The 13,684-nt window shown below is 36.9% G+C and overlaps 1 protein-coding gene across 1 annotated transcript in view; it reads left to right on the plus strand.

Annotated features, from left to right (window-relative positions):
* Positions 1 to 13,684, plus strand: part of RNGTT (RNA guanylyltransferase and 5'-phosphatase) — a 171,081-nt gene that overhangs the window by 104,754 nt on the left and 52,643 nt on the right. Inside the window, exon 13 of the mRNA XM_074538269.1 lies at positions 2,544 to 2,644. Coding sequence (XP_074394370.1) covers positions 2,544 to 2,644 — 101 coding nt within the window. The remainder of the gene's footprint in view (positions 1 to 2,543; positions 2,645 to 13,684) is intronic.

Here is a 13,684-nt window from a genome sequence, read left to right on the forward strand (position 1 = left end):
TTACAGGTTTGCAGATATATTCTGTCAAAGCATTGCTTTTCATTACTATCTTGGAATAGTTGTTCCTGTCTCTTATGATATTGGTTTCTTACTAACTTTTAGTAGAATATAACTTGTCAGTCTATGAAAAAGAGTTTGAAAAAATTGGATAGTAGATGCTATGTGAAAAATCTACGTTAGTACCTAAGCATGTAAGGTAGAAAATACAATACCAGTTTTTAAAAAATGAAGGTGGTTAGGTATGGTTGAAGATCAGGAAATAGGTATGGTGGAAGATCAGGAAATAAATAATTCCTGTAAGCTTGTTATCTGGACTGGACAAAGGAATAGAAACTATAAGGAATATAGCAGTTGGTATTTAGGTGAACATGATTTATATAGTTGGTGAAAAGTACATACCTTTTTGGAAGGAACATTATGTCTCTCCCGCAAAGGGTTCAAAATGCATTTAAGTAATTTAAGTAAGGATTGTGTGGTTTTTCTTGTTAATATTTCCAGAAAGCCTATTGTCAAAATTTTCTTGAAAAAACATAAAGTAATGTGAGACTTAAAAAGTTCTTGCAGAGGTATTTAATTGGTTACTTTTATAAAGTAGGAGTGAAGGGATGGGGTACTGTTCAGTCCTCACAAAGGAAGGGAGCCACCTGTACTTCGTGTTAGCAAGCAGGAAAATTGGATGAACCATTCTATGATGTTTTCTTGATAGATCAGCAAGGGCTGGTCCTAAATGTGGAGAATTATAGTAAGCTCTTACAAGACTGGGTGGCTGAGTGGTAAAAGAGTGCATAAACTTTTATGTAGGTAAATGTAGAGTAATGAATGTGGAAAAAGAATTTGTAACAGTACATATAAAATGATAGCCTCTGAGCTGAGTGCATTTCTGTGCATATAGAGGCAAATGAAACTATGATGTGCATGGAAACAATGGGTTTGATTGTTAAGCATCTTTCTTAGTACGAGCCCTGGGAAGTGCAAGTCTTCAAAAACAACAAAAACTTGTTCAAAAAGCCAAAAGATAGTGATTTTATTCCTGCAAGGTAATCAGGCTGTGCTTGAAAGGTGGTGTCACGGGCTTTTACGGCTGATTGGGGTTTACATGATCTTACTGGGGGTCTATCTATGTTCCTGCAGAGAAATGGAAAATAACTAAATATCTAGGAATCACATTTGAATCATATCCACATCAGGAAGTCTCTGAGCTTCAAAATGGATAGTTTCTCAAGGAGTAGTAATAGAAAATATCATATATAATGGCCTTGCTTTTCATCTTCCCTGAGCACATGCTGTCAGCTGTTGTCAGAGTCAGGATACAAGAGCTCTAGTGAGGAAGGTTTTTTTTATTAGATCAGATGTAGCTTTTCCTCAGAATTTCAATGCTGTGACTCAGGGAGGTTGGTCCATCCTTTTTTGCATCATTAAGAATTAAATTACCATATTTTCATCAAGAAATGGTAGGTAAGGTACTCTGCATTTGTTTTGGAAGGAGTAACTTTACATTCTTCCATCAGAAAACAGAAAATTAATTTGCTTTTCTCGTTTTAGATCTAGAACTGTTATGTTTGTCATCAGTAAAGTCTGTATTTTGAAAATATTTTGCACAGCATGAGTTTATTGTGGTGCTGATGACTGTTCTGTTACCAAAAGACAGTGGACATTCTTGGTTAGTTTTATTTTTCATATAAAATGGCTTAAATTTTCTCACTATATAAATAAGGAAGTAAATTTTCTCATTCTATGCATTTACAGATTATTCTTTTGCCCTATTCACGTTAATTCAGATTTTTTCCATTGCTATGAAAGATATTCGGTAAGGAAGGGGTCAGCAAGTTAATTCTCACTGATAGCTGAGGATGAACAAAATGGCAGCTTAGTAAATAAAAGCAAATTATAGCAGAGACCATGAGAAACTAAAGCTCTAATTTAATAGAAAATTGTTCCTATCAACTTGTGGTTCAAATGTGTACCCTCTCTCTTTAGCAAGAGATGCTCTCTTATTTATGTTCTGGTATATCATTATGTTCTTTAATCCTTACATAACTTAAATTCCTTTGCTATGAAAGAACATGTTTCTGATGAGTCTTTTTGAGAGCTGGCAGTATGATGGCTTTTGCCTTTTTTGTGTTTTGTCGGCCAACAGCATGGATAACAAAAGTATTTTTCACTAAATAGTTCCAAAACATTGAGATTACTTTAAATTTGTTTCTGTATGTCCTATGAGTGTTTTTGTTTCTTTCTCTGCTGTCTTATTTTCCTTTTTGAAATTTTCCATTAGCCAGAGAGAGATAATGAAGTATGCTAATTTTTATTTCCATTCTCAGTTTTTTATTATATGCAATGGCAGAGCTTCAGTGCCAAGCAGTTTTTAAAGGGAGAAGCAAAGTAGTGAAGCACAGCTACCTCCATGATAATGGTATTCGTTTTTTCAGTCACTGACTATTGTTATTCATTAGAGACAGCTAATAGAGTCTGAAAGGCTGAATTGTTACTTTTAAAACCAGTGAAAACCAATAAGCATAATTAAACTGCATTTTAATTTACTTCAGAAATACAAGCCTGGTCGATGTGATGATATTTTGAAATGGAAGCCACCCAGCCTGAACTCAGTTGATTTTCGTCTAAAGATAACAAGAATTGGTGGAGAGGGGTATGTAATCTCTTCCCTTTTTAAATCTGTAGCACTTGTGTGAATGTCCCTTAGCAGTTAATTTGTCCTCTGATATTTCTTGACACTTCCTGGGGCTAAGCCTTTCTATATTCTCTAGAACTTGTTCATTCAAAATATACGCAACTGTTGTAATGAGTGTTGTACTGAAAACAATGGCAGATGTTTATATTATGAATTTATTCATTCTTAAATTAAGTTTCTTCAAATTTCTGAAAAAAGTCCCATTTGGGCTTGGCAGTATGTTTTTGAGAGTAGTCAGGCTGTATTAGCTTAAATTCCTAAAACATTTTTCATTGATTTTAGACAAAATGATAACAACCAAAGCTTTCTTCTACTTTAGAGTTGTGCACAATGACAAACAGTATTTGTTTTCTTAGAGAAAAACAAAGCCTGACATTTTTACTTGTTAGTAAACAAGTAAAATTGGTATTGGATTCTTTGGTATTGTCTTTAGAACCATTAAAATCTTAATCAAAACCAGTGAGTTTTAATGGCAGAAGACATGAAGATCTTTACATTGGTCCTATGATATGCCTGGTTCGGTCACTGCACTATTAAATAGGGATTATTTCCATGTTTAGTTGTGCTGGGGAGGGGAAGGGAAAGACTGAATCTCTGGATTAAGCTTGCTTTGGAAAAGTTTTTGGTTAAAATGAAATTAATGATTTTTAGGTTGCTTAGTGTTTTAACATCTGGGACTCATTTCAATTGATGGTGTGAAATACTGACATTTGGCTTTTCTTTTTCTTGGTGCCACAGGCAACTCAATATGATTAAACAATTAATTCAGATATTGCTTGCATATTCCAGGGTGCTAATAATGGCCCATTTAACTTTCAGACATCTGCATGTCACATTAATAAAAACATTTGGTGAATAGAGATAATCTTAAGGATGTGGGGTTTTTATGCAAAATATACTCAGCTGATAAGTTCTCAGTGTTTCATGAGATCAGAATTATCGGTTCAAATTTTTGTGTTTGAAAATGTAAATCTTCAGTGACAATGTAACTATTTCAGAGAATAACAGAAATACTTCATTTTACTTCAGATTATCAGCTCATTACAACATTTTATGTTTGTTTGCAATTTATTTAAGTCACCGGATAATGTAATATGAAAGATTTATGTAAAAGTTCTTTTAAAAATAGCCCATTGTTTGATAGAAAGGTTATTTTTATGAGAGTATTCTTATGACTTCTGCTGGAGTTTACACATATACAGTACTAGTATGTGATTCAGAAACAAAATGCAACACATTTTTCATTTCATATTAATGAAGGAGTATTGGTTGATTAGTTATCTCTGATTTCAGGCACCCAACTGTCAGTGCTGTTGTGTTATATTTAATATATTACATCACAGACTATTTGATTGAAACATGAAAAGGTTATAAAATATGAGCCAGCAAAAACGTTATTTCTAAAACGTTAGTAGCAGTTAATAACAAATTATTAAAGAATGGCTGGTCCATTGTAGAATTGAAATAACTTTCTAGCATTTAGAAAAGTTCTATCATATTTCAGCTATGTGAAAATGAAAGCAGTTCTTGTATTATGGAAATAATTACTTGAATTACTCTGTAAATAATGTAATATTTAAATATGTCAGTGTTTATGCTGCTCTTACATGCATACAGAAAAATCCTAGAAATCTGATATTTCATAAATAAAGTACAGTTCTTGCAGGTAAGTTTTATTCCATCATACATGATAATTGACTGCTACTAAGTGCATTCATCCAAAAATAAAATTTAATGAAGTATGGGGCAGAAAATAATAGCTTAGCACTCGTGGGAGAGAGGTATTTATATTAAATAATGTCCTATGAAATAGTAGCTTCTGCTCAGTGAAACACAAACTGTGAATGAAATACTCCTGGTTTGTCTGCTTCAGTTGTTACTTTGGGTAAAATCTAAAGTCATTCAAAGAAACTTTGGAATAAAACAGGTTTTATTTACTTTGGAATAAACCAGAGTTTTAAAAGAATCTTCTTCAACTTTAGACTGCATAACAGCAGTTCCTGAGTTCTGAGCACTAACTAAAATTGTTTGATTTGATGAACTGAGTGTCTTGCTACTGCAGTTCTAATGTGACAGCATTGGGCTTCCTGCTTCCTTCCACCACACTGAGATTAAAAGCAAGCATTGATATAGGTTTCAACTTTTTAGATAAAGAAAATTTTCTTCTTCAGTAATAGAAATTACAGCACTACAGAATGGGTAAGGTTAGGAGGGGATGACAGTGAGTTGGTCATCTGGTCCAACCTCCCAGCTCAAGCAGTTATCCTAGAGCTCATGGCACAGGGTTGCATCCAGACGGTTCTTGGGTATGTCCAGTGAAGGAGACTCCACCAACTCTCTGGGCAATCCATTCCAGTGCTTGGTCACTCACATAGCAAAGAAGTTCTTCCTCTTGTTCAGATGGAACATCAGTTCCAGTTCCTTCCTGTGCTTCAGTTTCTGCCCATTGTCTCTTGTCCTATTGCTTGGCATCACCAAGAAAAGCCTGGCTCCAACCTCTGATTTCTCCCTCTGGATATCTACAGACATTGAAGAGGACCCCTCTCAGTCTTCTCTTCTCAAGGCTGAACAGGCCCAGCTCCCTCAGCCTTTCCTTGTAAGAGAGATGCTCCAGTCTCTCAGTCATGCTTGTAGCCCTGCACTGGACCTTCTCCAGGAACTCCAGGTCTCTCTTGTACTGAGGAGCCCAGAATTGGACACAGCACTCCAGATGTGGCCTTACAAGGGCACACTAGAGGGGCAGATTCACCTCCCCCAACCTCCTGGCAATGCTGTTCCTAATGCACCCCATGATACCACTGGCCTTCTTGGCCACAAGGGCACTGCTGGCTCATGGACAGCTTGCTTGTACTCCAGCAGAAGCCCCACCTCCTTCTCTGCAGAGCTGGCTTCCAGCAGATCAGCCCTGTAGTGGCTGGCACATGGGGTTATTCCTCCCCACATGCAGGACCATGCACATTTCCCTTGACAAATTTTAGAAAGTTCCTCTCTGCCTCTCTCTCCAGCCTGCTGAGGTCCTTCTGAAGGGCTGCAAAGCCCTCTGGGGTATCAGCCATTCCTGCAGCTTTGTGTCATCAGTGAACTTGCAGAGGAGGCCTCTGCCCCTCCATCCAAGTCATGGAGGAGTAAACTGAACAATACCAGGCCCACTTCTCAACCTTGGGGGACACCTTTAGTGACAAGGCGCCACTGATCACAAACCTCTGGGATCTGCCATTCAGCCAGTGAATCTGTTGGGCATTTGACAGCAGATGTATGAAGTACTGGTACAGAATTTACAGTAGTTGCACATTGTTTTGACACAGATGGGCAAACAGCATCTACAGAAATAGAAGGCATGCCTTTGTATTGATCTCTTACAGACAAATAAGGAGCCCAGGTTAAAATATTGACCTCAAATACATAACAGCTTGAAACAATGTGAACAGGAATTGTCTGCAATTTCCAAGTCCTCTGTTCTGGTTTTCAGGTTCATCTTTTAATCTAGAAATGCAGACATAACTTGTGCTGCAGTTGTGTGTGATCTTATCACAGTTTACAGCCTGGGCAGCAGTGTTAAAAACTGAACCAAATCATGAAGCTATAACCATGCAGCCCTTGCATTTATAGTTCCCTGCTCACTCAAATAGTGAAAAAAAAACCCATATAGGAGCATTATTTATTCAGTAGCATGAGATTGGAGTTCTGTCAGCTGTTGGACATGTCTTTTAGATAGCATATGTAATTGAGATCCTGAACAATTGTAAACAATCTTGTGCATTTTTCATCTGAATAAAGGAGTTACCTCTGGGGAGTTTGCCAGATTTTAGTCAGTGTGATTATTTTCCATCTATGTAAATTCCCCTGTGCTTTGAGTTGAGCATTTTCCTCCATAGATCAGTTTGCAATAGAAGTGTTAACTGCAAAATAGCTGCTGTTTCACCCCAGATGTAGTCCCGTTACGGATGAATGACCAATTGCTTTTATCTGGGCTTCAGTTATTTCATTCCTGATATGATATTGGAGGGAGTTTTGCCATTGAATTTAAAAAGATTGGTCTTATGATCTGTGAAGTACTTTTAGAATAAGCCTGATAAAGATGAAGACTGCGTAACAAAGAATAAACATAAAGAAAAATGATACTATTGCATCCCAAAGAAAGGCAGGGTTTCTGTAACCTCAGTGACCTAATACTGACACTCCTGTTCAGTGCACATATTTGAAAGAAATTGCATTATTGCACCTTAGTGAGGTACATCTTATCAGCTGAGCCTTGGTAATTGTCTCCTGTGTATTATCATTGTCCAGCCTTTCCAAGTATCAGGATGATGGTTAAATTAACTCTTTTTGTGTTGTATTTGCAAGAATTTCAGCTTGTGCTCTCTCTCAATCTCTTCTCATTACATCAGCATAGTTAGTCCTAGTTAAAAAAAACCCACCAAAACCCCCTAACACAAAACCCCTGCAATAACAACCAACAGCTCATTGAATCATTTAAACAAGATAGTACTTTGTTGTTTGTCTTTTGTGAAAAAAGCAGTTGAACTGAAAAGCCCTTACATTACATGTGTTTTAAAAAGACTGACCTGCTTCCCAGCACTTCTCTTTCTTTCAGGTTTATTAGAACAATGGTCTCAAGTATACCTTGTGTTTTCTTAAATTATGATGATGTTCATGAAAAAATAAGAGGGTCTCAGGCACTTTAACTGCTTTTCCTAATGACCTACAAGTTAAATAATCTTAAAAATAGAGAATGTGAAGGATATTTATTTGCTGTGTGCAGATTCTCATTTACATTGCAGGGGAGACTGCTTTTAAATAGCAGAGATGCTTTTTCTCAAAATGTCTGGCTGTATGAATATTTCTTAAAAAGCCAAAAAACCCCGAACTAACTCTGAGCCTTACTTAAATGTCACAAATATCGACTGAAAATGTCACATAGTACCATGTTTCTGGTAGCTTCCATAACCAGAATTTCTTAAATGTTCATGCTTCCTTTTACAGATTTTTAATTAGCCTTTGCAAATCCCTTAATTTTATCTGTATCAGACTGCTAAAATCAAATTACAAGCAAATTTTTGGCTTTATTTGCTTTGAATTAATATCTTACTGGGTCAATTTGATACCATTTCACATCACAATATAATATAAATTTTATCTAGTACCTTGAAGTATTAGATAAAAACCATCAAGGGTTTTACTCATCTTTGAAGTTGTACTCCTCTAAAAAAAGTAGTAATTTGAAGTAGACATGAACTATTTATTAGTGTTAAGTTTGTAATTTTTTATTGTATCCATTATTAACTAGACTGTACAGGGAAAACCCCAAACAGTTTTTAGGCAAAGTTCTGTTTAGCTTGGACATTGTCAAGTAATAAAAAAATGGAAGATAAAATACAATTCATTCAAGGATAGTGGGGATATCCTTGGATCCACTGGAAATTACAAACCAACAACCACATATAGATGCCATACTACAGGCGAGTGGATGTCTTTTTTTTAGAAGTGATATTTTCCTTTTTGTTTCATAAATTAAAAAGGACTGGGGGAGAAGAAGAGCTGCAACTGGTTCAAAATGGCTGTGATATTCTTGATTTGCTCGCATATAGTTATGTTTCTGTTCTTTTTATAAGCTAGTCTTTTTCACTCTTCTGCTTTAAAAAAAAATTAGTAACTGGCTGAAAAACCATATGAGTTAATTGAATCAGCTAAGATAGCAGAACTAATGGGATAGTTTGCATGCCCTGGGTGTTGGTGCTCCTTCCTCTCTTCCCATTCCCACTTTTATGTGATACTGAAGTTGTTAGTTTGGGCTGTGAAATCTTTGTCTTCTCACCTGTTTGCAGAATGTCCATTATCAAAGAGCACAGACTCGTTCTTACATGTGCCATCCATCACAGAAAGGGGCTTTTACAAGTAAATACCCTGGGGATAAAAACAGTAATCCCATGTTCCTCTAGTCTCCAAAGACCACAGTCAGTGTTGGAGCTGTATTGCTGTTGGGTAGAGTGGAGTTATGAAGCAGAATGCAGATGAAGTTGTGCAACAATGATGAAATAAGTAAGGACAAGATGTTGCAGATAGAGGCAGAGATGTGCCATGTGAGGATGGCAGCAGGCTGAGTGCAGGTTTGAATGTGTTAAGTGTGTTTATGGCTGTACTGTTGTTAGAGGAAGCGTGCATGCTGTGGAATTGGTTACTTTTTGTGGAAATGTGAGAGTTACTAGTGGAAGTAAAGGAGTAATTTGATTAGATATTACCTTCAGGCATTCAGCTGTTACTAGAGTTGACTTTCTGAAGAGGAAATGCAGGGGCATGGTTGTGCCAACAGATTGAAGAGGATGTAATGTGTAGAAAGAGCAATGCAGTGGCACAGGAAGGAGAAGCCCAAATGCCACCATGGTAGAAATGTGCATGTGCAGCTGCAACATTGGCATTGCAAAGGAAACTGGTAGACAGACATTTTAGCCAAGTGCTATGCTGTAAATATGTATGCTATAGTGCTTATGTTAGGATACTTAAAATCTTTTTGTAAAGCTTCAGGCTTTAAAAACTATTTTCAAAGTAAAGCTTTGAATCTAACCTCTATTTATACCTCTGGTACACTGAATAAAATCTTGTACCTTCCACAACTAATACTCAGGATGCTCTCGGAATTTCTAATGTTGTATTTCAAAAATGAAGTCAGTCTCATCTTTTTATATGTTCAAGTGGCAGTCTTGGGCAATCTCCATCTGTCAGATAATTATTCTACTTCAGCTACTCATTTCTCCAGATTTTTAAAAGCTTTGCCTCATATCATCCTAAAATTATCTATATGCTAGCAAATTGGAATGTAAATGTAGTCTTGTATGTTTTACAGACCCTGTTCCCTTTTCTTGAAATAGCTGCTGCCTTAAAGTAGTCTTTCCAGTTGCTTGTGTCAGTTGTCATCATGTTATCCACTCTGTTAAGATCCATTTCTATCTCTTGAGTGAGATGAAGAAAACCATCTCCAAAATTTTCATACCTCCCATGTATTTCTCTCTTCTAATTTACATTTGGATAGATATCTATTCCTATTTGTCCCTGTACCTTAGATTCCTTGCTACTTGTGAATGTGGAAATGGAGGGCTGATGCCACCCCCAACTAAACTACTGTAAAGTGGTATAATCTGAGAAGAGTGAGAGAAGCAGGCAGTGAAGAAATTATATTGGACTTCAGAATGATTTGCTTTGGATTTTCATGTAATAGAGGTAGAAACCCGTGTCAGGTCCCTTTGAACTGCAGAGAGGCTCAGAACAGCTGGTTGATCTACAAGAACAGCTTCCTCAAATGCACAAGGATGTACTCTTCCCTGTGCAGGAAGACAAGCAGGTGTGGCAAACAGGTACAGCTTGCTCGAATGGGGAATTCCTAAGTCAACTCACCCAAACAATGAAATGTATGGAGTCTGTAAATAGTGACGGACCTCCATGAAGAATGTAACAACGGTGTTGGGTGTAGAGAGAAGGATGTAGGAAAGGCAAAACTGCACTGGAATTGAAGCTAAGTCACTGGTGTCTGTAGGTACTTGTTAATGGGAGGAAGACTTAAGGAAATGGTGTGGTGCTGATGCAGCACTAGACAGTGGAAAAGATGCAAAAATGCTGAGGGTACACACTGCAGCCTTTGCTTTGGTAAGGTCTGTTCTCAGGCTTTTGGGGTCCCTGAATCTCATGGCAGAGTGCAGGGAAGTTGAACTTAGGGACTACTTAGGCAAACTGGAGCTCGGGATACTGGAAGACAAAACTTTGAAACTGGAGTGAGAGTTAGCCCTTAGAGCAAAAGGCAGCCAATTAATGTGATAGCTGGGCTGCAGTGGAGTAGATGATTCTCCAATTCTATTGGGCATTTGTGAGACTGCATTTGGAGTACTTGTCTTGTTTTGGGCTCCCCAAATTGAGAAAGACATTGATGCACTAGAGCAAGTTCAGTGGAGTGCCTCCAAGTCTGTGCGGGGATTGGGGAACATGGCATACACAGAAAGGCTGAGAGAACTGGGTTTCCTCTGTCTTAATAAGAGAAGGCTGTGTAATACTTAACTGCTGTTTACTACTCCCTAACAGCAGGTGATAGATAGGATGAAGCCACATTGCTCTGAGATTGATGTTGAAAAAAAGACAGGCAAAGGACACCAATTGTAGAAGGTCAAGAGGAGAAACAGCGTGATGAAAGTCAAACACTGTAGTAGGCTGGCAAGTTGTGGAGTCTCCATCTTTGGAAGCATTCAGAAGTTAATTAGATGAGCCTGTGAGTGTACCCTGATATAACTTGGAAGCTGACCCAGTCCTGAGCTTCAGACAGATGACATGTAATGGTCCTTGCCAATCAGACTTATTCTAAGATAATTTGCAGATCAGATGTTAAATATTTTGCAAATAACATGGAACTGTTAGACTCTTAAACTAATATGTATTTTAAACATTTTTGGTTTTCTTTCTTTATGCTTTCTTTACTGTAAATAGAGATTTTACAGTACTTAGAGTAAGAATATTTATTGTACATATATTTAATTTGCAAATTGTGTGATTGTCCTTTTTGAGAAGATTTGTGAGTTGCAAAGTAAAATAACATACAATTTTTATAAAGAGGGATTTGATATTGATCTATGTTATACACTGTAAAGGTTTGCCACTGTTAAGGTTTGCATAATTTAAAAGTCATCTGATTTACATAGAAAAAAAAGTTCATCTTCCTGTTGCTATAGCTTGAAATAGATATGCTGCTCTCAAACTTACTGGAACTCAGTTGTGAGCATATTTTTTTTCCATCAGTGCATATATTTTTTTTTAACTTATAGGACTTATTAGAGAGTATTTGTGAACATCTTGTTCAAAGTGCTTTACATGGATTTTAGAAATTGGCGTGAGCTTCTTAGAAATGCATTTTTTCTGCATTTTTACATGTAGTGACTATTTGGCCATTTTCAGACAAGGGGTATTTTCTAGATTTTTAAATATGTCATGAATGGTACTTTAACTCAGAATATTTTTTTCTCCATTAATTGTTTACAATACAAATTAATATTCAGTTGTTTGCTTTGGTTTTTTTTTTTTTTGTGGTATGTGTTTGTGGTTTTAATTTGTTGCTTAATGAGATTTTATTGCCTGTTTTCTTGAGTTTACAGATCTATACATCTGAAACTATTCAGAGAGGAGCATTAATATAGGATTATTACAGGCCTGAAAAATAAGTGTTTTTCCTGGTGTTTGAAATTAAAGAATTGTGGGAATGAATCCAGAGGAGGCTCCAAAGATGATCAGAGGGCTGGAGTACCTCTCCTACAAAGACAGGCTGAGGTTTTGGCTTGTTCAGCCTGGAGAGGGGTTGTTTACAAGGGCCTATAGTGATACGACAAAGGGGAGTGGCTTTAAATTGAAAAAGGGCAGATTTAGGCTAAGTGTTTGGAAGAAATTCTTAGCTGTGGGAGTGGTGAGGCACTGGAATACCCAGAGGAACTGTGGATGCCCCATCCCTGATGCTGTTCAAGACCAGGTTGGATGGGACTTGGAGCCACCTGGTCTAGTGGAAGGTGGTCCCTGTGGCAGGGAGTGGAACTTTATGATCTTGAAGGTCCCTTCCAACCCAAACCATTCTGTGATTCTATGAAACATGCATTTAAAAGGGAAAAAACCTCAGCTCAAATGACTCCTTTGCCTTCTGTGGTGTGGCTCAAAGAAGGAAAAAGAAATTATCACCATGGTAGAGTAGAGCAAACAGTCTGGACAGAAAACGATATTGTACATATATTTACTCTTCACTGGTCTCACTCTGAGCATTTTATTACTTAATTTTCTGACAACACCAAACTCAGAAATCATAAAAGAACAGATACAAGTACTAAATAATTAATATATTAAAGATAAAAATAATTCACGACAGTCGTAGCTCCAAGACTACCATTCAGTTTGCTCTGATACCATCAGAATGTTTTGAAATTGGTTTAGGAATTAGAAGCCTAGCTTTTTGTGTCTTACTGAATTCACAAGTAGTTTGGAATCAGCAAAATGTGTCAACAAAATAAATGACCCTGATGCAGATTGTTTGCATTTCTGCCATTAAGTGTTATCAATATGGTATGCATGCAACTGTGGGCTTCTGAAATACAGGGAGATTATCAGCAGTTTCACCTTCCCTCGTTGATAGCAAAGAGAAATTCTTGGTACATGTGCTTATCTTACAACTTCAGAAACATTAGAAAAGAAACCTACTTAATCCTTTTTCAGGATAATTATCTAGTATCTCTGGTTTTGGGGGCATTCAAGATGTGATGATTGACTTAAACAAACTATGTACGTGTAGAATGAGTTTTTAAAAATTAGCATTTTAAGGGACATTTTCATTTTGAGGAAATAAATTGGATTTTTGATATCTGTGTAATGACTTGGGATGCGCCATAGGTTTGGTAATTCACATTTGCTGTCTTTTTAACTAACACCCAGCTTGTAGCTTTTTTTTTCTGGGGAAAGATGCTTGTCCTGCTATAGAAGCACATTAAAATCAGTGAGGCTATGGGTGCATGTATCTGTCAGTGGGAGATCAGTTTGCATAATCAGGGCCTAACAAGTCAGTGGTAGTGGAGAATGCATGTTGTTACCTGAGTGATAGGGAAGAGAACAGTAATGGTGTGTATGGAGCATGTGCACATATTGTACTTTGAGTGGAAATTTGTAAAAAGCATTTAATAGTTTTCAGTAGAGTTTTGGGTCAATCTGACAACATGTCCTCAGGATCTTAAAAAGACCAAAGTTCCTTATTTTCATTGTTTTTATGCTTGTTGTCTTTTTACAAAGCAGTCATGACAGTGGATGTGAAGTACAAGCATGTTTTGGTACTGAATTCTATTCTGAAATCAAGGCTTTTATCTTAAACAAAAGAAAGATATGTACATCACAGAAGCTGCATGCTTTTTAGCATCATTGTATAGAAGAAAAACAAGCCTTTATTTTAACTCTGAAACCCAGATTTCCAAAAGTGTAAGCTGGTTCAGCTTCATA

This window comes from Zonotrichia albicollis, chromosome 3 (genome assembly GCF_047830755.1).
Source record: "Zonotrichia albicollis isolate bZonAlb1 chromosome 3, bZonAlb1.hap1, whole genome shotgun sequence".
Taxonomy (NCBI): Eukaryota; Metazoa; Chordata; class Aves; order Passeriformes; family Passerellidae; genus Zonotrichia; species Zonotrichia albicollis.